The sequence below is a fragment of the Dendrobates tinctorius genome, unplaced genomic scaffold (assembly GCF_039654945.1).
Source record: "Dendrobates tinctorius isolate UK_male_01 unplaced genomic scaffold, ASM3965494v1 ptg000117l, whole genome shotgun sequence".
Classification (NCBI taxonomy): domain Eukaryota; kingdom Metazoa; phylum Chordata; class Amphibia; order Anura; family Dendrobatidae; genus Dendrobates; species Dendrobates tinctorius.
In genome coordinates this window covers 12,990,001-13,016,797 of record NW_027361785.1, presented here as the reverse complement: position 1 = coordinate 13,016,797, position 26,797 = coordinate 12,990,001, and the positions used below count along the sequence as shown (strand labels likewise).

Here is a 26,797-nt window from a genome sequence, read left to right as displayed (position 1 = left end):
ACACATGCACATTTGTGGCCTGCTGGAGGTCACTTTGCAGGGCTCTGGCAGTGCTCCTCCTGTTCCTCCTTTCACAAAGGCGGATGTAGTGGTCCTGCTGCTGGGTTGTTGCCCTCCTACGGCCCCCTCCATGTCTCCTGGTGTACTAGCCTGTCTCCTGGTAGTGCCTCCAGCCTCTGGACACTACGCTGACAGATACAGCAAACCTTCTTGCCACAGCTCGCATTGATGTGCCATCCTGGATGAGCTGCACTACCTGAGCCACTTGTGTGGGTTGTAGACTCCGTCTCATGCTACCACGAGTGTAAAAGCACAACCAACATTCAAAAGTGACCAAAACATCAGCCAGAAAGCATTGGTACTGAGATGTGGTCTGTGGTCCCCACCTGCAGAACCACTCCTTTATTATGTGTCTTGATAATTGCCAATAATTTCCCTCTATTGTCTTTTCCATTTGCACAACAGCATGTGAAATTGATTGTCAATCAGTGTTGCTTTCTAAGTGGACAGCTTGATTTCACAGAAGTTTGATTTACTTGGTGTTATATTCTGTTGTTTAAGTGTTCCCTTTATTTTTTGAGCAGTGTATAACTGTACCTTGAATATATTTTGGTAAAAAGCTAAAATGCTAAAACTTGTGTCACTTTCAAAATATTTCTGAACCTAACTTTAAAATATATGTATATACTTTCTTAACTGCTGATATACATATGTGTGTTTGGTTTATTTATTGCCAGATGCTTTGCTTGAATGGGGGAACGCAGAAAACCTGTAATCAGCCCGGATATCAACACCGGCAGGATACAGCAAAGCCCCAGTGATAAAGGCTGGGGCAGCACAGGTGCATTCCACTGATAAAGACAGCCAGTTAACCCATCAGGGTCCGGCTGCCTAGTGGGAAATGCACACTAATAAGGCTTGCATAAGACATAAGTCACACTGATAAGTGTGATGCATAGTGTCTGAGCAGCCTATCAATGACGCCAAAATAGGCGGGCCGCTCAGCACTGTATACATGCATCACACCAAATACCAAGCCAACATGAAGGGCTAAGCTGCATCCTGTAGAAATGATAAAAAGTGCAAAAAGATAAATGATAAAAAATATGGGGTATTGGTTACTATTTTGGCCAAAGCAGATAAGCTCACAACCCATCGTCAAGGGTCCCCAGATATTGTGAGTCCCTAACACTAAAGCTAAATGGCGAACACAAGAAAAAATAAATTTTCCAAAAATTTACAAAAAACAAACAAATTGTTAGGCAACTCACCAAACCCTGACTAATGCACTGGCAGGATACAGCAAAGCCCCAGTGATAAAGGCTGGGGCAGCACAGGTGCATTCCACTGATAAAGACAGCCAGTTAACCCATCAGGGTCCGGCTGCCTAGTGGGAAATGCACACTAATAAGGCTTGCATAAGACATAAGTCACACTGATAAGTGTGATGCATAGTGTCTGAGCAGCCTATCAATGACGCCAAAATAGGCGGGCCGCTCAGCACTGTATACATGCATCACACCAAATACCAAGCCAACATGAAGGGCTAAGCTGCATCCTGTAGAAATGATAAAAAGTGCAAAAAGATAAATGATAAAAAATATGGGGTATTGGTTACTATTTTGGCCTTATGCAAGCCTTATTAGTGTGCATTTCCCACTAGGCAGCCGGACCCTGATGGGTTAACTGGCTGTCTTTATCAGTGGAATGCACCTGTGCTGCCCCAGCCTTTATCACTGGGGCTTTGCTGTATCCTGCCAGTGCATTAGTCAGGGTTTGGTGAGTTGCCTAACAATTTGTTCGTTTTTTGTAAATTTTTGGAAAATTTATTTTTTCTTGTGTTCGCCATTTAGCTTTAGTGTTAGGGACTCACAATATCTGGGGACCCTTGACGATGGGTTGTGAGCTTATCTGCTTTGGCCAAAATAGTAACCAATACCCCATATTTTTTATCATTTATCTTTTTGCACTTTTTATCATTTCTACAGGATGCAGCTTAGCCCTTCATGTTGGCTTGGTATTTGGTGTGATGCATGTATACAGTGCTGAGCGGCCCGCCTATTTTGGCGTCATTGATAGGCTGCTCAGACACTATGCATCACACTTATCAGTGTGACTTATGTCTTATGCAAGCCTTATTAGTGTGCATTTCCCACTAGGCAGCCGGACCCTGATGGGTTAACTGGCTGTCTTTATCAGTGGAATGCACCTGTGCTGCCCCAGCCTTTATCACTGGGGCTTTGCTGTATCCTGCCAGTGCATTAGTCAGGGTTTGGTGAGTTGCCTAACAATTTGTTCGTTTTTTGTAAATTTTCGGATATCAACACCGCAACAATCAGACTTTCCATCTTCCATCCATAAGGTAGTTGACCCCTTGTGGAGCCAGGAATCTTCTTTCAAACCTGTCAGAAACTTTATCCCACTCCAAATCATTTATATGATTGTGAAGCCCTATAAAAGATACATTCGTTAATCCTTTTATGATCCCAAAGTGCTGCTCCAGCAGCATAGAAATCGCGCTTTGAAGTTGAGTCAGATTATTGCATTTGGGTGTCAAGATGTACTTCTAGTTTCTCAGCCTCATGCTGTATTTCCTACCTATCAGCATCCTATTATGGTTGATTGACAGATGATTTGCTCGGGTGGAGCTAGGCAGGGAATACGGCAGGAGGTTGAAAAACTAGAAGTGCATTGTTACACTACAATGCACTAACCAGACACAACTTCAAAAAGTAATTGCTAACTTTGTGAGTGCCTTAGGATAGACTGGCTTATCTCTTAAAGGGCAACAAAATCATATTATTTTTTTTTTGTTGTGTTTTTTTTTGTTGGGGGTTCTGACAGGTTCCCTTTAAAAAGTCTCACAGCTCTCCAGTTAGAGAACTGTCTCTACACTTAAGTTTCACCTGTCACACACGTATGACATTTTTCATTGCACAAAATAAGACTTCCCTGAATCATACACTCATCACATTACTGTGCTTGCCTATCCGTACCCTTAATAAACCGTCCAGTAATTTAGCAATAATTCTTATAAAAAGGCAACTGAACACTTTTGACTAATTTTAACTTATATTTTGTTTAGTCATTTAAATGAAGAGGTAACAAGCACATGCCCACCACTCAACAAATGACTCTTAAGCCCCTATCACGTTTAGTAAGCTATTTTTTCTTTTTTAAGAAAAATAAAAGTTGCATGCAAAATGTATATTAAAGTGTATATAGCAGCCCTATGGCTAGCTTTAGACTCTAGTTTTAATTTCTAGATTATCTTGACTTTTGGTTTTCATTTTGGTTTAATTTGACTACTTTTCTCTTTTCTACAACTACTATTCTATCTGCTTCCTAAAATTGGATTGTGGACCGGTTGGTTCAACTGCATTCACAGTTTCCTATTACCCAAGTCAAGATAACCACAGTCAAAAGTCGTAAGAAAATAATTTAATTTAGTCAAACAATAATGAGAATTGCATTAACAGGATGTGGAAAGGAGTGTTTCAAAATCTGGTGAACTAAGTCCTTTCTTCCTAGACTAAGACCATGCAGTATAAAACAAGAAGTAGGATCATTAGAGCTGCGGTCACTTACAAGGCAGACAGTAAGTTTAAGATTTCTTTAAACATTTAAAGCTGCTTAGATGCATCCTTAGTTTTCAGCTGTTTTAAATTAAAAAGGTTTTTCCAAAATCATAATTTATTCCCTATGTGACTGTCGGGAATAGTCGGGGCTGTAGTTGACTATTTCTGACAGTCTTAAAGACAATGAGTAAAGTTGTGGTCTAGCATGTACACCTTCACTCAATTCAATACAGGGCTCTACAGAGCCTGGTTCCTGTGATCTAGAAATCCATTGTCTGGATTGCTAAGGGTGCCAGGGGTCGGACCCCAAGCAATTAGTAAGCTTTATTATTTATAAGGAACAACTTACAATTTTGTGAATAACCTTTTAGTTTTGTAAGTTTCAAGGCTTGCAATGTATATATCTATGTATATGAATGTATGTAAGGTACAAAACAGGTATCCAGTTCTCTATTAATTCCACACCTCACCCACCTTGAAATTTCAGCTGCCTCCCATCTCACCTATCACAAAACAAAATAGCAGGAAGACACGTCCTCCCAATAGTGACGCTCCGTAGTAAGATTTTCTTATAATTTCAGAATATAGCCTTTTTATCTTGCCTTCTAGTAATGCTTTTTCCAATGAGAGTCAAATACCCTGAAATATGTGTTATTTTGTCGAAACATGGAGTGTAAATATAAAATTATATCATGTTAAGATTCAATTGATTCTTTAATAAGTTGTTCCTATAGTACCTCTTTTTAATATATACATGAATTTGTTTCATTTTTACTTATACTTCTTAATTCTATTAGTTTAATTAGAATTTTTGAATACGATTCATATGACCTAAGTTTGTACACTCCCGTAGTAGTGGCAGAAACAGTATTGGTATGTATACAGAGTTTGGTGTTTTGGTGAATTTAAACAGGAATTGAGGTAGTGCAGGTCATACCCTTGGAAAAAGCCGGGCGAAACTCTGTGTCGGTAATTGACCTCATCATGATTTTATATGCGCATTGTAACAAGTTTTATTCTGTGAGCATAATAAAAGTTTTCTTTCAGCAAACTAATTTCCACAGAGTTTTAGTATCAGATGGCTGTGTCCCTCTCCTATCCTAGGTTAGGGCTATACGGCGACTTTGAACACTACACCTGTCTTCCAACCAAGCTACACTCAGTATCGCTATTATATCGTAGTACAATGCAAGTGAATGGGGTCACATTGCGACCCCGAGGGTACTGCGATTGTGACAAGCAAGTCTCAATAAAATCTAATGAGTATGGACTTCTCACAACATTGACATCTGGAGAAGGCGAGAGAACAGCCGCATCTCAGACTTTCACCGGAAGCCTTATTTGTTCGACAGACAAAGTCACGCAATCTCCGGGAGAACATGCACCGAAATCACTGAAATGGAGCTGGGGGGGAAACATAGGAATTGAGAAGGGGTTGTCAGAGTAATGGCCAACCCCTTTAATTTGCACTCATTGCATTTTTTTTTTTCAATTGTCTTTTAAATTAGTTGTGCTGCCGCTCTGGGACTTTTTTACTAGACTTTTTATTGTTTTTGCAAAAACTACTACTCATCTTTCCTTGTAGTTTTTACATTATTGTTTGGAAAAGCCCTAACATATTTGGTTATATATTTAATATTTCTTGCTACTCATTTCAGGAAAAAATGATTCACATGAACTATCACATATTTTTATAGCAGCACTCACTGGTTCTTACGTGACAAAAAAGGGTTGGAAAAACACTTTGCAATATATGTACAGTTTTATATTGAATTTCTTGCTACACATTCCAGGAAAAAATATAATTCACACGCAACTATCGCATAATGTAATAGCAGTTCATTTTTTGGAAGAAGTTGTGGTCAGTTTCCAACTCTTACTCAATACAGAGCTTTTAGTGTTTATGATCTATCATGTTACTATGTACAATTGCCATTTCCTGTAGATGATATACAGCTAACAGACTTCAGCAGGGCCTTTATTAGAAAATATTTTTTATTTGCCCTTATTTTTTACTTCTAGTAAAGCGCTACAAAATGAAAGCAAACATGTTTAACAGGAAGAAAAGTCAATTTTACTCCATGTTTACATGGCAGGCAGTGTAAGGCCTGTTTCACACATCCATTTTTCCCCATCAGTCAAAATCCACCATTTTGCAAAAAAAACGGATCCGCCATTTTTCTTGGCGGATGCGTTTTTTTCCCCATTGACTTGTATTAACGGCGGATCTTGACGGATGGTCTTCCGTTCGATCCGTTTTTTTTACGGATCCGCCAAGATTTTGCCGTCCGCTGAGTGGACAGGACGGACAATGAAATGTTTTTTTCCCCGTCCAGATCCGCATTTTCTATTGCGCATGCCCGGGAGAAATGCCAGTGTCGGAAATTTAACCCTAAACTCAGTTCTGGCGTCTGAAAAAAATTCTCTGTCTCTCTGTCTCTCTCTCTCTGTGTCTCTCTGTGTCTCGATCTCTCTGTGTCTCGATCTCTCTGTGTCTCGATCTCTCTGTGTCTCGATCTCTCTGTGTCTCGATCTCTCTGTGTCTCGATCTCTCTGTGTCTCGATCTCTCTGTGTCTCGATCTCTCTGTGTCTCGATCTCTCTGTGTCTCGATCTCTCTGTCTCTCTCTCTCTGTGTCTCTCTCTCTCTCTCTGTGTCTCTCTCTCTGTGTCTCTCTCCTCCCCGGGCAGCAGTTCCTTTAAAATTCTTCCTTCGACGGATCCGTTAAAACAACGGTCCGGTGCCAAATGTTGTGGTCAGTACTGGAACGGATCCGTTGTCCGCCATTTTAGCGGATTTTAACTGACGAAAAAAACTGATGTGTGAAACAGGCCTAAGCCTACAGCAATGTCTGTGCACATTGCTACATTACACTGCTGCTCCTTCATTCTATCAGGAACTGGCCAGATTCAGCTGGGAACCCTGATGATAATATCTATTCAATATATAACCAGTCTTTTTTCAGCCTACATAGTGCTCAATTAGTGCTATGCAGTTGTAAGGTGTCCAGGAAGGAGGCCATGGGCAAGCTGCTGCTTCTTCACGCTCTGGCACTTTACAAACTCGTACAGCGTGTTCTGGTCCATAAGTGTTGTGCTGTGTACATTGCATTGTACTCCATGGCAGGCTGGATGCCTTCGATGTCTCCACATCCTCAGTTCCAGGAACAGCTGCACACACATCAGGCGACACTCAGTTCATTTTAACAAGTTCAACTTTACTGGACTGTTCAAGTACATCAGTCTTTAACACACAGTATTGGGTACAGAACACTCCGGTTCTTGTTCCATCAACACAGTGTAAGGATTCCGGACTTTCCTTTGTACTTGTTTGCCCTGATCCAAGATGGAGTCTCGTATCTCGCCCTCTCATGGAACTTCCTGTCTGTCCTGATTACACTGCGCAACAAATTTCAGGGAAGTACTTGTCCTCTGAGAAAATTTTATTGTATCTTATAGATTTTGATATGCTGAACACAAATATGTGCTCCAAAAGTCTGTATTACATAAGGTTTTTAAGAAACAACAGTTCATAGTCTATATTATGAAGTCTGAGACACTACATACATGTGCATCGATGTCAGTAGCAAAAGCAATTGGTCAAAAGTGTTTTGCAGACGACTTTCGTTTATAATCCGTGTTAGATGCTTTTTGAATAAGATTCCAGCAATAGTCAGTCAGCATTGACGTACTCCACTTTCCCTGGTACCTTTTCTCCATCAGCTCAACGTCTTGGTGAAATCTTTCACCGTGTTCATCGCTAACGGCTCCAATATTGGCTGGAAAAAAGTCCAAGTGAGAATGTAGAAAATGCATTTTTAGTGACATATTGCATTTCATCAAATGATATGCTGTGAGCATGTTGTCCACAAGTTGTTCAAAGTTCAGTGCCCTGATGTTGCCAAGGAAGTTGAAGGTCGCATCTTTAAAGGCTCTCCATGCCACTTGCTCAGCACCTTGCAAAAGACTATCAAAGCTACTGTCATTAATTATATCTCTGATCTGTGGGCCAATAAAAATACCTTTTTTAATCTTTGCATCACTTATTCTTGGAAATTTCTGTTGCAAGTAAGAAAAGGCTTCTGATTCTTTGTTCATTTTCCACTGACATTGTTAGTTCATCTTCGTCGTCCTCCATTGTCCATACTTTGGGCGGCTTTGGAACACGAAGACTTTCATTGTGTGGCACTGGTCTTATGGCTGAAGGAAGATTAGGATATTCTATTGATTTCATGTCCTTTGCTGAATATCCTGTTACAATTGTAAGGCAGAAGTAGCAATCTGTTACATGATCTCTCTGCTCTCTCCATATCATTGGCACTGCAAACGGCATTGAAAGTCGTGATCCATTCAGCCATGCTCTAAGTATGTCAGTGTCGGGATCCCTCAGATATCTCTTTCATCTGAAGGACCGATGTTCTTGGGTGTAAGGCACCATATGTCTCTAATTGATTGCTCCGTTGAGAAGAATAACACAGACATAAGCTGTATAATACAACTCGGGATGCCTGCCAAGACGCCTCTGGCTTATCAGTTAGGCTTCCATCTTTTATAGCAAAGAATTTAGACATTTACAGACATGCGCAATAAAGAAAAGAAAAATAGTTACTTCTACAACAGCTTTGCCATGTAAGCAGGAAATATTTGACCTTGGTTCACAAGGGAGATGTCTGAGACATCTCCGAAGAAAAGATAAAGTTCAGCAGAATTCATTTAACTCATTCAGTTCTTATCATTCCCCCCTTTGACATCTTCATTTTCCACAATCTGGAACACTGGATCCTGCAACAACAGCGGATAGTGGCTCGTTCACCAGGTACTATCCCAGGCCGACGGGTTGCCCGAGGGAGACAGGTCTTCTACCTTCTCCATCCCCCAGATACTGAAGCCACGTCCATCATTGCAAGAGTACGCTCCTTCATGCCAGAAATGAGATGTCAACCTAGGACTCAAAGGAATAATAGTTAAATTCTTGTTGTTTACAGTCAAACTTCCTTATCTATTTCTACATCTTTTCTTGCATACAGAGATACACCAAAAAACAAGCCTCAATAGCACATATATTATAAGGAGACAAACGGCAATACGTAATAAACTTAGTATAATCCCAGCTATCCAGCCTCCAATACCCTTAAACCAATTAGCTGGATTAAGAAAGGAGAAAGTGTCTGACCACCAACCATCTTTAGTAGGATCATTGTCTTTATCATACTGATCTCTAAGTCTCAGGACTTCAGAAGGAGACAAGCCTGTGTTTCTATTTGGAGTGTGTCTGACTGAAAAGAGTGCAAGAGGCAAGCACTCCACCCAGCTCTTTCCTGTGTCTGCCATGGCCTTTTGAATTTTCAGTTTGTGTCCCATTTAGTCTTTCCACTTTCCCACTACCTTGTGGCCTATATGGTGTATGAAATGTTTGCTGTACACCCGGGGCCTGCATGACTTCCCTCTTTATTTATCCCGTGAAGTGTGCACCCCTATCTGTTTCTGTGGTTTCTGGGACACCATACCTGCAGATCAGTTCTTTCATCAGTTTGTCTGTAGTCATTTTAGCATTTGCACGTTTTACCGGATAGGCTTCCGGCCACCCAGAGAAGAGATCTACACATACTAGGATATTTGCATACACTCCTACCTTGGTAGCTGTATGTCGTCAATCTGCCGTCTCTGAAACGGGTAGAGAGGCCTAGGTGTCGCTTTCTTAGGGACTTTTACTGTTTTACCTGGGTTGTGCTGTGCACAGATGAGGCATGATTGTACAAGTTTCGCGGCTGCGTAACTGAAACCAGGAGCGATCCAGAAGGCATCTACCATGGCACACATGTGACTTTTTGAGGTGTGATTGGGGCCATGTGTTGCTTGCGCCATGATTGGGAACAGGGACTTTGGTGGGCACATTTTATCCTTATTCTCCTATACTCCATTTGAGTTCAGCTCAGCTCCCAGTCTCCCCCGGTGTACCTTCTCTGTTTGGGCAGCTTTATGCTGGAGGGATTTCAGGACATCTAGACCCAATGTGGCTGGAATACGCTGACTCCCCGCCACCGTCCACTGCTCTCTCTAGGCCGCCTTGTGCTATTTTAGCAGCCTCGTTCGCCCTTCTATTGCCCTCTACCTCCACGGAGTCACCTTTGTGTGTGCTTTTACCTTGACAATGCCAACCTGGACTGGTAACATCAATGCCTCCATCAATTGTTTCACCAGCTCTGCATTTTTAATGGGCTTCGAATCTGTGAAAATATTAGCGACTTTACCTGCAGCGGCTCTACACGCCTCAGTGAGTGCCTTCAACTCTGCCTCCTGCGCCGACATGTGAGGAGAGAGTGGTTCCGCTCGGATTACCTCATGTGAGGATACTACTGCATATCCAGTGTAGAATCGTCCATCCTGGTGGTATCTGGGGCCATCTTCAAAAAAGAAACTCAAAGTCTGCATTAGGAACAGGTTTTTCATGAATGTGTGCAAACCCAACTGTCTCCTGACTCATCAGTTCTATGCAGACATGTTCATGCGTCATGTCAAAGTATCCTTCCTCACTTGCTAATACGGTCACCAATTCCCCCTTTTCTGAATCCACAGGCAGGAGGGTGGCTGGATTCAGAACGTTACATCTTTTGAGGAGTGACATACTCAGGAATTAGTAGAGCACACTCAAGTCGGAGCTGTCTGGCCATAGACAGATGTTTTGGTTGAACTTGTAGGAGTATGGCAGGATGTCATGTGGGGAATAGATTGTCAAAAGAAACGTCAGTGTGATCTCACATGCCTTCCCTATTACGTCTCCACTTTTTTCCTTGTGCTCCAGCATACATGACAGGTTGTCTTATTGTCCTTGTTTGCTCAATTTCTTTAGCTACCTTAAGGAGGTCTTTCGGATCTACATGTCTCCATTCAGGTCTGACTGTCTGTACTGCGTCTCGTAAGTCTTTGTTCATACCGTCAATGAATGCATTCACCAGTATTCTAACATCAAGTGGGTTTATGCAAATGTACCCCATGTCTGCCCATTTCAGCTGTAACCGTCCAAAGTACATCTCTACACTCTCTCCTTTTTGCTGTGTCACATTAGTCAGGAGTACAGACTGCTCTGATTGTTCCACTATAGCCCATTGTCTTAGTGACTCACAGTACGTCTCCCCAGATCGTGCAGATTTATCATCCATGCCCCAAGCCTGATTCTTTGTCACATCTGTATGTGTCTTAATTATATGATCTAGTGCGTCACCTGCCTTTAAACTCACCAACCTCTCTAGGTCTGCCCAGGTACACTTATATGTCTGCTGTACTTCCTTTATGTGTCTGTAAAACGGGAATGGTTGGTCTTCAGGGTCAGGCAGCTGCTTCAGCAAAGCTAGCTGGTCAGAGGGGCTCCAGGGATAATACACCTGCATCTTTCTTATTCTAGTCACACTTCTAGGTCCTGATGGGGTTGGTCGTCTGATGTCTACTGTCAGCTTACTCCTCAAGGGCCAATGTCCCCACTACCCACTATCCACACTATTATGTCAGCTTCTTATGATCTTGTCTGGATAGGATTTAGTGCAATTCGCTTAGGTCAGTAGCACAGGTCACACAAGTAGCTATTCAGTCTGGGTTTGTCTGAGTCTGACCACAGTGTTTACAAGTCCATCTGTTTTGTCTGGGTCTCTGGTTACACTTTGTCAATCAAACATTCATAATACACCTTCCATACTGCTGCACATTCTCAAGCATCATTTATTCACTTGCTATTTTCTTCCCTTGTCTGTGCCTTTTTGTACATCCAAACATTCACACTCTGGTATTTTTGCCTTTTTCAATATTTGTCCCACTTGTTTTACTGTTTCCTTCCTTCTCTGTCTTTTGTAATTTGCCTAGCTGTACACAATTTGCTATACAAATCAATCACACAACTAGAAGCAGGTTCAAACACATTAATGACCAAACAATCACTTACAATTCCCTTCTAAATTAGGCACCATATCTTACTTTTAACTTCCAATCTTCAATTAAGTACTGTTGCTTTAAAATGCACAAATCTTTCAGCGCGTACCTTACGGATAGAATTACAGAGAATTTTGAGCACAGCTCACACTCAGCAGAGATAAGAGCGAAGGGAGAAGAAAAACTGCGCAGCGCCATCCTTCCCCCCTCCCATCAGAATGCAGCGTCGTCCTTCACAGAATTCTGTAGTTCTTTAGACTTATCAAAATCAATTTCTACAAAGAAACTCAAAATCACGGGATTTCACTGTAAGGGCAGATAACTGTATAATGAGATTAACCATGCCTTGCCCTTTTTCTGGCCAAATGCATTCAGGAAACTTTACAATATAATGCCACATATAACACGAGCTATATCATTACTCAATTCATTCAGTCTCAGATGTAGATTTGAAATATCTATAACGCATCTGTCCGGGATTCCACCACAACTAGAAAGGTCACAAATCTCTTGACACAAAAATGATGTGTGATGATTCATTCATACGTGCTCATTCACTGATTTTTTTTTTTTTTTTTTTATACTCAATTCCTCATCTCTCATCTTATTCAGAGGTTCTCATAGACATATATACAAGGATTCACACAGCCTGCCTATCTTGCACTTTGGATTTGATTAATACTTTTTCCAGGTTCTTTGCTGCACTACTTCCATATCTATCCTCAATTATATCACATAACCGGTCTCCTTCTTCGGGTGTCTTTCCCTGATTGTTCCCCATTTTATCTTTTATTCTTATCCTGTTTTTCTTGTTTCTTTCCTGTTAATCCTCTCTTCCTTAGGTGGTGTATTGGGTAAGCTCAAGACTAGGCTCTACTATACCTCGTTACCTTCTTCCTAAGTTGCCAACAGGTTAAACGGGGTGTCTGTTCCTCCTTGTACTACGTGTCTCGTGTACTTATATGCTAGGTAGCATCCGAACAGTAACACTCCCACAACACACAGGATTGTAAATAAAGTGTCCATCTACTGGGGTTCTTCAATCATATCCTGTCACAGGCTCATTTCGTGGTCCTGTGCTCATTCGGTCACACTCTTATCTGTCACAAGGTTTATTCGTAAAGGGTGTTGATTTAAGCTTAGGCGGTGACCTCCCCGAAAGGACGCTGTCACATAACCCAGTTAGGCAATATCACCACTCTTTGAACGAATACCTACTGTGCAGCTTATTTTTCTACTTTCCACAATCTTTCAGATCAAAGCAGCCACTCAACGACCTCCTTGATTCCTAACGCGGAATCGTCTATTGTGAAAAACTTGTCCGTCCGGGCTGCGCAGTATGAACTGTTCACCCAGCCTTAGATTCCGTAATGTTAGACCTCTCAACGTATCATTCAATGGGATATGTGTATTTAATGCTAATAATATCCACCATTCATCTCCCTTACGTACGTGGTGATATTTTTGTATATTCAACCCTGGGACTGTTCCCGCAAACGTCCATGCACCATACCCATTTTGATTTGCATCAGCTCTTCTCCTAAAGATAGCAGTATACAGGCAGAATCTACAATAACCTCTCATTCGAGCAGAAGTTACATATGCGTGTCACACCCGATTTCCTCAGAGTTCTTATATGGACCTGATCTTACGGCCCCCTCCTCTACTAGATTCCCCTTTATACAGACCTTAGTTATAATGATACATTATGAAGAGCAGAGAAGAGAAAAATTGATCTCTTACCTGGCCAGGTGTTTAGGTCTGCTGTTCACAATTTCATCAGTAACTGGAGTGGTCTGTAGATCGGGTAGTCTTGGAGAGGTGCCTATATCAGGTCCCTGTTTCGGGCGCCAGGAAACTGTCGGGATACCTCAGATATCTCTTTCATCTGAAGGACCGATGTTCTTGGGTGTAAGGCACCATATGTCTCTAATTGATTGCTCCGTCGAGAAGAATAACACAGACATAAGCTGTATAATACAACTCGGGATGCCTGCCAAGATGCCTCTGGCTATCAGTTAGGCTTCCATCTTTTATAGAAAAGAATTTAGACATTTACAGACATGCGCAATAAAGAAAAGAAAAATAGTTACTTCTACAACAGCTTTGCCATGTAAGCAGGAAATATTTGACCTTGGTTCACAAGGGAGATGTCTGAGACATCTCCGAAGAAAAGATAAAGTTCAGCAGAATTCATTTAACTCATTCAGTTCTTATCATCAGCATTGTCTTTTGATTCCTCCCCTGCCCAGGAGATGTATGTTCCATACACGGTCAGCCGAATGATTCACTGCGCCTGCGCGGAATTCGCATAATGAGTGGTTGCATATGTGTAGATCAGCGATTTATGTTATTTCAGTGGAAAATTAAGAATATATTGTTTCAGAAAAAGTTCATATATAAGTTTTTAGAAATGTAACAGAATATTATAATGTTTCGTATCATTTCTCAAAAGCCTTATGTGATAGGAAAAATCTGAAGACATTTCTGAAATCAGCATGAAAAAAACCTATCAGGAACACTCAAAATTGTCCGAGGGACAATACCTTGGTAACAGTGTTATTTAAGTCCAGGTCATGTGCTCCTCTGTCCCTGAGTATTTTGTTGCTGTTGGCTCCAGAGCTCCTGCCTGTCTGCTGGTGTACTCGCTGCTGCTGCTCCTTACTTGGTGCTCTGCCTTTCCACTTTCTGCCTCCTACAGTCCTCAGTGCATCGATTGGGGATCTGGGAAGAATACTGGGATGATAACCCAGATTGGCAAAGAAGGTTGTTACTTTAGTAGATGAACTCTGAGAGTTGTTGTAACAAAATTCTGCTAATGGAAGCAACACCAACCAGTCATCCTGCGAATGGCTGATATAGCATTGAAGATACTGTTTCAGAATCTCATTAGTTCGCTCCGTCTGCCCATTAGTCTGAGGATGATACGCAGAAGACAGACAAACATTAACACCAAGCGCAGAACAGAATTCCTTCCAGAACCTGGACGTAAACTGCACTCCTCGATACGAGATGATTTAGTCCGGAATTTCATGCAGCCGGAACACATTCTGGATGACCAGATTTACCGTCTCCTTGGCTGAGGGAAGACCAGTACAAGGGATGAATTGGGCAGTTTTAGAAAGGCAATCTATAATCTCCAGAATAGAATTCTTTCCCCCCAGAGGTGGGCAATTCTACTATAAAGTCCATCGAAATAGACCCCAAGGGCGAGAGGGGACGGGTAGTGGTTGTAGCAATCCAGTAGGTGATACACGAGGAGTCTTAAAGCGTGCACATACCTCACAAGACAGAACGTAGCTCTCCATGTCTTTCAGACAGGTAGGCCACCAAAAGAAACGGCTCAGGAACTCCTGTGTCTTCTGTACCCGCCGATGACCCGCCAACTTGGAGTCATGGACAAACTTGAGGCCTGCAGCTTTACGGCCTCTGGAACATATAAACATTGATCCCGGACCCACATACCATTCTTGAGAACTAAGTTCACATCAGCAGTTGGGTTGGGGGAAATGGGTCTGCGTCATAGACCTCCTTAATGGTTCCATAAGTCCTTATTCTGAATGACTCCGACAAAGTTGGCATCAGACAAGGCGGCCTTAGACGCGGTCCCAGGTACGGAATCCGTGGCGTGGATTCGTGAACCTGAGCGGTACGAAATGACAAAATTAAATTGGTTCAAAAATAGACTCCATCAAGCCTGCAGTGGAGAAAGACGTCTAGCAGATCTAAGGAATTCCAGGTTACGATGATCCTAACCTGAAGATGGTGCCTCCATTCCTTAAATGCAGCAATATTGGCTAGAAGCTCTTTATCTCCCAAATCATAGTTCTTCTCTGCAGCGGAAAGTCTGTGAGAAAAAAGCACATGGATGTAACAGACCCTTCTCTCCTGTTCTCTGTGAGAGGACACTGCGCCATCATGGATTAAAATCCTCCGGTGCACGCAATGTCCTTCTGCTCATGTCAACACTTGTCCAGGCCCATTTGAAGTTCACCAATGATCATCTGGATGATCCAGAGGAAGGAAGGGAGAATGTCATGTGGTCACATGAAACCAAAATAGAACTTTTTGATATCAACTCCACTCACCATGTTTAGAGGGAGAAGAAGAATGAGTTCAACCCTAAGAACACCGACCCAACCTTGAAGCATGGTGGGGGAAACATCATACTTTGGGGGTGCTTTTCTGCAAAGTTTTTCTATTGCATAAAATACTTATTTCATTCAATAAAATACAAATTAAGTAAGTAAAAATTATACAATGTGATTTTCTGGATTTATTTTTAAAGATTTTGTCTTTTACAGTTGAAGTGTAGCTATGACAAAAATTACATACTTTCATTCTTTGTAGGTAGCAAAACTTGCAAAATCATCAGTGTATCAAAGGCTTATTTTCCCACTGTATGTTCTCTGTTGAGGATTTCCATCTGAATACCATATACCTAAAACTTTAGTCTCTCTTTGACATCCTTTCCAGTGGTATTCATCTTAATATGCAAAAAAAATCCAAATATCTGCTGTAAATAGGGAACAGTTCAAATTTTCTCAAGGTTTTGGCAATTCGCTGCTGTTCTGGTACATGGATTTAGGTCAGGGGTGGGCAATTAGTTTTCAAGAGGGGCTATATGAGAGACCATGACTGTCGTAGAGAACTGAACCAATAGGCTGAAATTAATTATGCTCAATATTAATATTAGCATATTAATTGTTATTATATTAATGTTAATTGTATAACTTGCTACTGAGAAAAATTAATTATGCTGACTCACTGCTACAGCTAATACATGTTACGATAATTACTATAACCTGTATTCTTACGTGTACCAGTGAATCAACACCATATACCATATTTTGCGGATTACAAGACACACCGGTTTATAAGACAAACCCCAAATTTTAGGGAAGAAAATAGGAAAAAAATGTGTTTTTTTTAAGAAAAGATGCATGTTATAATCTGCTTTTTGGTAGCTTACCTGGCTGGCATTGGTGGTGGAGCGGTGTCCCAGGTGGCAGGGTCACTGCTGGTGGAGGCAGGAGGTGCTGCAGGCTCCAAACCGGTAGGACAGGGTGTTCGGCAGTGGCAGGAATTTAGCCTTGACTGCAGGACCCATACTGGTATGACGAGGTGTTGAGTGGTGCTGGGGCTCCAACGACATATTGTGAAAGCCCGGAGCCGCACACTTTACATGCTTTCTAATGCGATGCACTCTGGGAAAATTGCTGCGCATGAACAATTGAGAGCTCTGGAGCCATGATCTTGGGAGATGAAACCTCGGTGCCAAGATCTCAATTTGCACATGCGCCGCCTCCGGTATACCACATAGAAGACTATGGTGCGGTGCTCCGGGCTTTCATAAAATGTTGGCGAAGCCCCTTCACCACTGAAATCTTGTGGTACCAGCCCGACTCCTACCACTGCCTGTGCCAGAAGCTTCCGGCAGCAGTGACCTTGGGACTCTGCTACCGCGGCTACAATTCGTATTATAAGGTGCACCCCCATTTCACCTCCAATTTTTGGGGAAAAAAGTGTGTCTTATAATCCAAAAAAATACAGTAATTTACTGCTTTTTAATACACTTACAAATCGTATGCTCCTGTTATTCAGCCCTCATCAAACACAAATATATAATGTACTGTGTCGAAGAGCAGGCTAAGTAGCAGCATACGATAAATAATTATATTTACCAAACATAACACAAGAGTACAATACACAGCACAGGTTAACTTACACTATGTATCATACTCCCACACCACACTATCATTCCAGAATATTGCAATAACAAGTCACACAACAAAAAGATACAATCTGCAAAGAATAGGGTTTATCCACTACTCGGATAACCCCGTCTCAGTCATCATAGTTCCACATGTAAAATAATTTCAGCTATGCCCTCCGGTGTGGGTGCCGTTCCAACTATGTTGGCTCCTGCTCTTCTTGGGCCTATATGACATTATGTCACACGAACCCTGCAGCCAAACAGCGGCTGCTTCCTTCTCACTTCCTTCGGATGTAACTGACATTTGGAGGAAGTCATATAGAAGTAGCGCCATCTCACTTCTTCCGGGCATTAATAACCTACAGAAGAAAAGGTCCTTCTATGACTACTGAAATGTAAATGAATGAATTTTATTGATACAAATATATAAATAAAAACATGTAAAATACCGAGATGCCAAGTACCCAGATAGAAAAAGAAAACATTGAACCGAAACATGTCTGCGACAAAGTTTCAGTGATTAGTTTCATATGCCGCTGAATGTGAAGGCTAGACTCTGATGCAACTCAATATTCAAGTTAGTATGTCGATATGTCTATGTGATATCCAACATAGGAAATGTCTGTATCTATCCTGTACCAGAGTAGATAACTCACTATGGTATAGAGCATATCCAGGATTATTATAGTCATTAGGAGTAGAATAATATGTAGCAATAAATAATACAAAGGTTAGATATGCATATATGAGTCTTAGAAATGGATTCCTGAGCAGAGAGTCAATTGTAATGTGTAGTTTGCGTAAAAATCTTCCTCACCCCTTGACACACCCCTGCTGAGTAAGATTGACTGAAACGCACGTCAAGGGGTGACAATGACTTGATCCGTGGTTCTGAGTAACCTTATTTACTGCCTACCATGGTCTGACTATATGACCATACTTTTCGCTGGGTATAATTACCATTTAGTTTATCTGCTGAACATTTATTTCCCGCAAGGCTCTGATGATTTATGTGCATTGCATATGGAGTCATATAGGTAACATCTGCTTGCTATAATGATTCATTATTGAGATTATGGACACCCATTTGACTCTCTGAGAACCTACTTTCTATAATGTATTGAACCTTACTTGCTATGCAGCACAACAATAGGTTATTGTTGCTATTATGGGACTTCATGTTATTGCCTATGGGCAACATAGGTTCATGTTCTTCCGGGTGTTAGTTTGCCAGAAGGAAATGAGAGGGAATCGGCCACTGATTGGCTGGAGGGCTCACAGGAGATAATAATATCACACGAACACAGGAAGATTAAGCGCTGACAAGGGGTAAGGTGCCCTCATTGGAGGTCAGTAGTGATTGATAAGTTGTCCTAGTACTGAGTGAGTTCGTATTCCATAGCATCTAACAGGCCTTGTGCAAAGCAACAATCCCAAAAAATGTGCAAAGATGTTTCTACCACCATGGGCACTGTAATGCCAACATCTCTACATGCCTCTGCTCCTCCCACCTTGCAGGGATACTGACTTACTCACCGCCCAGGCCACCCTGCCAAGTCTCCTGGTCAAACTCCCATGTCCCAGGGCTTGCTCAGGTCTCCAGACAGCGTGCTTATGGCATGCACTTGTACACTCCCAATGTGTCCCCAGCCAATAGCTGGGATGCACTTAGTACTTAAGGCACCTCCACCTGTTGGGAGGTACATGAGCACCAATTAGTCAGTCTGCAAGCTGCTAGTCTGTTGTTAGGTCCCTGAACATGTTCTGCTTACCTGTACCAGTTCCAGCCTTGTCTGAATCAGCACCTCATCCTGAAGCCGTACCTGTGGCATCTGAACCTGAAACTGCTCTGGTGGTACCTGATCCTGAAACCACACCTGCGGTACCTGAACTTGAAACCATTTTTGGTGGTACCTGAACCTGAAACCGCACATGCTGTATCAGAACTTGAAACTGCACCTGCAGTACCTGAACCAGGACTTGTGCTTGAGACCCTCATTATATGGATCAGCTCCAGTGTCTGACCAATTCCAATATCTGTTCCATCAGAATCTGGTCGTGTCTTGGACTCCGAGTCTGTGCTTACTATACTGTCCCTTGGGGTCAGCTGCTGCGGTACCGGAATCTGTCCTGGATCAGGAGTGGCAGCTGGCATCCTCCTGTGGTTCAATTCTAACGCACCATCAGGGGCTCTAGTGAAAACCCAGGTGTTATGCTCCTCCAGGCTCTCCCCGGCCAGTGGCGCAGTAAGTCCACGTTCCACCAGCGTGACAGGTACCTTGGGCAGTAACAGGTTTTGCACCAGGTTGTGTACATCTGTTCAGGATATGCACAAATGATCAGTTCTTTTCACCACATATTGTAGGTTTCTCTAAGATCCACCATGATCATCAAGAATGGTGTGCAAAACACCAGCCTTGATGAATCAGTGTCAAAGTATACTATGTAGAAGTAGAACTTTCAAGCTAAGAGATTGTTCCTGTTTTGGTGTAAACACAAAGCTATGTGCCTTAGTATTGACATGTAACCACCAAAACTACATCAGGTCTGTTGTGTAGCCATGGAGGTAGTACCTGCACGAGAGACTATAACCTCTATGTTTAGCTGCAAAAACCAGATATACTGTATTTGTTTCAAATGAACCCTGTATTGTATGTGTCCATCACTGGCCATCATTCAGCTAGAAGCCTTGCTTGGTGTCAAAGTCCTGCACATAAGTTCTAACCCACTTGTAATGATAGGCCCTTTTTAACCCCTAGTCAACATCCACCACACATGTAAAGTGCTTTTAAAAAAATGACCATACATTGAGGCTGTGTGCCCACATTGTGTTTTTGTAAGCGTTTCCGCAGCGTTTGAGCTGGATCAGACGCTGTAGAAACGCTTAAAAGAAGCTTCCCATTAAATTTAATGCATTTTTGGCTTTTTGTGCCAAAACGCTTAGCGGCTAAAAATGCAGCATGCTCATTAATTTCCGCATTGCTCTGCGTTTTTAGCCATTTCCAATGTACCCAGAAACCGCGCGGAAAAAAATGCATCAAAAACGCTCGGTTTTTGTGCAAAAATCGCACAAAAAACGCGCGGAAATAAAACGCGCGGTTTCTGGGAAGGAGTCGGTTTTCTGTGCGTTTAAAAGCGCTAACATGGGCACATAGCCTTGAGGTTCAGGGATGGAGTGGGCTCAGGAGATGAACCCCATCAGCAGTTGGTGTCTTCACAACAATACAGCTGAAATTCTGCTGCAGTGTCACAATAGGTGCTAGTACTAATAGTGGCCTTTTAGGTCTCTAGTTACCACGGTCATTCAGGGTGTCAATAGTGGCCACTTACCATCCACTATGCTCAGTCATTCTCTGTGCCCTACTGTAAATCTCTCAAGCTGGCTGAGCAGAACGTTTAGAAATGAGCATGCAACAGGCGTGAATCGGAAGAATAAAAGCCTGTGTATGCTAAGGACAATTTTTTTTTTTCTCCTGCTTCAGTCCTGCTTTGCGGCTGAGTGAGTAGATCAGTTATGTTTGTTCACGATGCTGCTTCTCAGTCAGAAAGTCCAGACAAACATCTGGAACCCCGTCCTGAAACATGACTAGAATGTGTTGTAGCATGAAATTATGTGATGTGGTGACCATTTTGATCAAATTCTAAGTTGAGCCTCATTAACTCCTTCATGATGTTTGGTGTAAATCAGCCATCTGATTAAATCAGATTTAATCAACCATCATTCGCCTTGATCCGCTGCGGGTGGAGTGCCGCTCCACCTGGAGCTGCTAACCAGTTAAATCCTACTGTCAATTACTGAGAGTGGGATTTAACAAGCGCCAGCTGGAAGCACGTAATTCATTGCGCCCATCAGTGCCCCTGTCACATGATCACGGGGTGCCGATCGGTTGTCATAACAGATGGCGTTCTGCAAAAGACCTCCGTGTCTGTCATTATTATACTCCTTCATAGGAGATCATGCGCTTTTTGGTACACATAGCAGTATATCAGCACTGCTATGTATAACACAAGCAATCAGATGATCGCAGCTTTCAGTCTCCTAAGAAGACTATTCGCAGCATTCAGGAAATTCAGATCCATCAAAATATAAAATAAATTAATCTGGTCGTTAACCAGCGTAACAATGAAAAATCAAAACGCCAGAATTACAGTTTTTGGCTGCCTCAACATTGCTATAAATTGCAATGAGAGGCAATCAAAACATTGCGTCTAAACCAAAATAATAGCAGTAAAAACAACAGTTCAGTGCGCAAAAAAAATAAGCTCTCATACAGCGCCATATCCCAAGAAATGAAAACTTTACGAGTCTCCGAAAATGGTGAAATAAGTGAATTTTTTTCTTACAAATTTCTGAATTTTTTTCCCTCTTAAATAAAAAAAATATACATGTTTGATATCTGCGTACTTGTACTGACCTGGAGAATCATATTTCCAGGTCAGTTTTACCATATAGTGAGCATGGTAAATAATTAAAACAAAAAACAAATTAGAATTGCACTTTTTTGCAATTTCAACGCACTTGAAATTTTTTCCCACATTCCAGTGCATCACTTGATAAAATGAATGGTGTCATTCAAAAGTACAACTCGTCACGCAAAAAACATGCCCTCATATGGCTATGGTGATGGAAAAATAAAAGAAGTTATGGCTCTCGGAATAAGGGAGGAAAAAACTAAAGTGCGAACAACAGAAAATTGCAAGGTCATGAAGAGATGGAGGACAGATGTACAGTTTTTTGTGAATGTTAAGTTTCAACTATACAATGTATATAAATGTAACTATGTGTTTATTGTTTAGAACAAGTATCACTTACAGATTATGCAGTCTGAGCATTAAATTATGTACCCAGGCTAAAAACTGTAGTATAGTGCATAGTCTGCATTTCTTTATCTAAATTTTCTTCTCCTACAGGTGTGAAAACTAATGGAATGGTACAGGCAATATTTCTGGCTCCTGGTTTTTGGAGGCATTATCCTTGTCATAGCCATCATCAGCTTTGTTATGGTTTGCTTGTGTAGAACTCAGCTTTCAAGAAGTAAGTTAACACTCTGGGCAAAAATTGGAGATTTAGATTGTCTTAGGTTGAGTTGCCCACCCCATGTGTTAAAGCTTACCTTCCATTTACACCAATGCAATTGTACTACTGTTTCCAAACTAAAATATAGCATCACACCACAATAAATTCTGAAGAAGGGTCCATGTAACACAAAGGAAAAATTTGTGTTATAAAATAAAATTAACAAACCACCAACCAAACCATAAAACATTCACAACATTTATGCTGTGTGAGCAGGTTGCAGGATGCAGTAACGGACAGGAGACTGAGCAAGAGTTAACGTTATCATACTTGAACAGGGGTATACTCCACCCAGGGAGGAGATAGGACAAACAGGGGTGTAACAGTTGGTATACGGGATGAGGTAAAGAATATAATAGAGATAGCAACAGTTCTCAAGGGTTAACTTATCAGGCCTTCGGCTTCCTGACTAGAGAGTCCACAGTGTGAGCGGTGGCGCCAACACGGTCAGCACGTGGTAGATCCAGTGTCGTCCTGAAGGCGTCGTTGAGCCGAATTCCAACTGCAGAGATTTGTCCCTTGGGGTTCCTTGGTACAGGATTTGCTGTGTGAGGTGTGGTACAGTCCACAACACTATCGGAGCGTAACTTGGTTCAACAGATGTATATCGGGGCGTAAGAGCACAGTTCACGGTGAGTCACCCGGTCCTCCTTAAGCGGCATTCGCGTGTTACCCATGGGTCCGTAGCGTCTGGCACCTCGCGTTGCAGGAGCTAGCCGGCATATGGCATGATGCTGGTCACAGTCTCTGTGAGGTGTCGCAGGCAGGCACGAGCGCGGGCCTGTGCTATTCCGGTGCTCAAGAGACGGAGCACTCACTTTTCCCTGCCGCGCGCTGCTTGTTCCCGCCAAGTCTGACTGCTTCCGCGCCCGCTGCTGTGGCTCCCCTCGCTTTGCCACGCCCCCTGCTATCCAGTGCAAAGGTCGGTCCGGGTCTCTAAGTTTTCCCCCGAACCACAGAGGAGACAGCCCCAACAGTTCCGGCCCCGGCGCAAGACAGGTACCCCCGGTCTGGTCCTTCTTCCTACACTTGTACCAAATGTGTGACTAAACACAAGTAAACAGTGTAAGAAAATTCTAATCTCTATATATAAATATGAATGTGTGTGTGTGTATCAACAACCAATCACAAAGCAGCAGAGTGGGACACCAACCAATCACGAAGCAGCAGAGTGGGACGCAGATGGAGAGCGGGGCTGAAGATGGATACAGCAGGAGAGTGCATGGAGAGCGGGGCTGTGGAGGAAGACAGTCTTCAGGACAGGGGCCAAATAGTGCGGGCACCCTCCCAGCACTATCCCTCCTCTCCTTGCAACTTCCCGACCTAAATTTAGTCCCCGGCTTCTACTGTGGCCTACTACAGCGCTAGGCCACACCCCCCGCAGGCCACCAAATCACACGCGCTGCAGCTGCGCTCTAGTCCGCCCACTCCGGCCAGCTCCGCCCACTCTGGGGAAGCCTAAATTTAGTCCCCAGCTTCTACTGCGGCCTACTACAGCGCTAGGCCACGCCCCCGCAGGCCGCCCAATCACACGCGCTGCAGCTCTGCTCTAGCTCCACCACTCCGGCCAGCTCCGCCCACTCCGGCTGACCGCGCTAGGTCACATCCCCGCAGGCCGCCCAATCATGTGCTCCAGCTCTGCTCTAGCTCTGCCCACTCCGCCCAGCTCCGCCCACTCCGGCCAAACGAAAAATCTGCACACCTCTCTCATGGTCCTAGTGTCACCGTATGTGGTGCATGGAGAGCGGGGCTGTGGAGGAAGGAAGACAGCGGGGCTGTAGAGGGAGCGAGCGGAAGAGCAGGGCTGTGAAGGAAGAGAACGGGGCTGTGGACAGAGAGAGCGGGAGAGCAGGGTTGTGAAGGAAGAGAACGGGGCTGTGGAGGGGGAGAGCAGGGCTGTGGACGAAGAGACCAGGGCTGTGGAAGGAGAGAGTGGGACAGCAGGGCTGTGGACGAAGAGACCGGGGCTGTGGAAGGAGAGAGCGGGAAAGCATGGCTGTGGACAAAGAGACCGGGGCTGTGGAGGGAGAGAGCTGGACAGCAGGGCTGTGGAGGGTCACCGGGACACGGATGTAGAGCGTGGCTGCGGAGGGATAGAACGGGACGGCGGGTGGAGAGCGGGGCTGCAGAAGGAGAGAGCGTGATGGCGGGTGGAGAGCAGGGCTGTTAAGGAACACAGCGGGACCCACAGTTAGGTACTATGCCCGGGCAGCGCCGGGCTCTTCAGCTAGTTATAAATAAAACAACAAAAAGTATTTGGGTCAAATGTTGCTCCTTTCTGGCTGCAACAAGTTGTGGGGTCGGATGGGGTCTGGTTCCAGTGTTGGGATGGAAGCAATAAACAATATTTTTCCCACACAGAATGTTTCCAACCACTTAATCAGACATAAAGTACTGTAGTGCTATATAAACCACCTATGTGGAGCTACTATATAAGTTTATATGAGTTCATATTACAAACAAACCTTCTGTGCAATAAGACTCTGCAGTCATGTGTTATCTGCCACCAGACTATTAGAAGGTTTATCCAGGATTTACCGTATACATTTATAAGATCAAGCAGGAACACGGGATGCAGTGACAAGCAGGAGCCAGATCAAGAGTTAAACGGTATTTAATACAGGGGATACTCCATGCAGGGAGAGAATAAGGGAGGTATGGAGGTTAAGGTTCAAAACGAGAATAAGTGTTCAATAAATGGGTAAACTTATCAGTCTGATGTTTCTGGAGGATGGAGGCTTGGAGATCCCGTGGTGGTGCCGTAAGTGACGCGTGAAGTCTCTGGCCTGGTACAGGAGGAACGTGAGGCACTGTCTCCCGACAGCTGCGGCATATCCTGGCTCTCCTAGGCGTAGCCTTGTAGTCCCGGAGCGAAGTCGAAGTGTTAGTGGCGGAGGCGTCTGTGGTGCCGGCTTAGAAGGATGGAGGCCAGCAGCAAGGACCGGGGGTATGCTGGTCCGACTCGGCATGTTTCACCCAGTCAGACCTACACCGCACACCTCTACATTTAGCAGGATACGAGATGTCTCCTCAGTACCGGAGGTGAGCGAGCCCACAGTCACACGCTGCTCACAGTCTGTCTGCGTGTGGGATGATAGTCGGCAATGCGGCCTGGTCTCATTGCGTTGCGCTGTGGAGAGTGAGTCAGCCTTCTCCTGCTGCGCACCCTGTCTTCCTACCAAAGACCCCGCTTTGGCACGCTCCGGTCCTTTTATCTCTAACCCGCCCTCTGCAGTCAGGTGCAAAGGTCTGTCCAGGTCAAAAAGTGCTCCCCCGGCAACAATGGTGACAGCCCCAATAATTCCGGCCCTGATACGAGAGAGGTACCACTAGTCCGGCCCATCTCCCTACACATTGATAATTTATTCTAAAGCTAGTTCGTCAATGACCAAAACCAAGTACCCCGAATAATCAGCTGCTTGTGAATATTCTACAGCAGCATAAGTGCCAGTGACAGAGTCGGAAGACACTGCGAAAAGAAAAGAGCCAATAAATTTGAGTGGAATTAAATTCATCTTGAATTTAACAAAAATCTTCATTGACCATAATGTGGATTTTTTTTTGTAATTAGCTTCTGAGCAGATTTAGCAAAATGGAGGCCACTGGATAGCATTTTTGGAATTATAAAATGCCATCAAAAGGTAAAAAAAAAAAAAAAATCCTTATACTTACCTTACAGCTCACTTTTCCAGCCCTTCCGCTACTCATTGCCATCTATCTGGTCATGGCCGCATCTTTTGATCCCCCACCGCTCACAACGGAATCGCCAATTCTCTCATGCCCAACTGGGACTTCTTGAATCACATTTCCTGGGGAAAAACACGCAGACAAGCACATTTTTACTAATCTGCTCATTTCCAGTCGGGTAGAGTCCTTTCTTGGATTCCACAACTTAGTTCCTGCAGCAATCCTCCCGTCATGTGTCCTTTCTTCTTCATGTATTACTGTCTGTGGATTAAAGGGGTTGTCAAGGACTTAAACACTGATTGGGTAGGTTATCATTATCAGATCGCTAGGGCTCCATGATCTGGAACTTCCATTAATTTTCTGTTTGCAGCTTCCACTGTGGCGTATGGGAGCTGCAAACAGCATATATTAAAAATCCATTCTAAGGATAGTTTAGCAATGTAAAAGTACAGTACATTACAACCCCTGTAATACACTTATTGTATAGCAGGAAGAAAAAGGGCACATGAATTCAGCATTATTTAATATATAGTTTGTAGTCTCTAACCATTTATAAAATCACAAATTCCCTGGTGAACTGCCGAATTCCAGCTGATAATATCAGCTGATAATACTAGGGGATGCTAAGGCTACTTTCACACATCAGGTTTTCGGCGTCAGGCGCGATCCGGCGTCGTGCCGGAATGCCGGATCCGGCAAATGTTTTGTAAAACCTGATGTGCCGGATCCGGTTTTCTGCCGGATCCGTCTTGTTCTTGACAGACAAAACCGGATCCGTCTCATCCGGTTCATCCGTTTTTCTATCCGTTTTTCGACGGAT

General features: G+C 43.3%; 1 protein-coding gene across 2 annotated transcripts in view; it reads left to right on the top strand.

Annotated features, from left to right (window-relative positions):
* The first annotated feature begins 1,636 nt into the window (after window positions 1-1,636).
* Window positions 1,637-26,797, top strand: part of SCIMP (SLP adaptor and CSK interacting membrane protein) — a 64,746-nt gene continuing 39,585 nt past the window's right edge. Inside the window, exons 1-3 of one of the 2 annotated variants that reach the window (XM_073590598.1) lie at window positions 1,637-2,275; window positions 3,532-3,598; window positions 22,125-22,248. In XM_073590598.1, the coding sequence (XP_073446699.1) occupies window positions 22,137-22,248 (112 nt within the window). In that variant the 5' untranslated portion in view covers window positions 1,637-2,275; window positions 3,532-3,598; window positions 22,125-22,136. The remainder of the gene's footprint in view (window positions 2,276-3,531; window positions 3,599-22,124; window positions 22,249-26,797) is intronic. The other variant, XM_073590600.1, reaches the window with a different exon arrangement.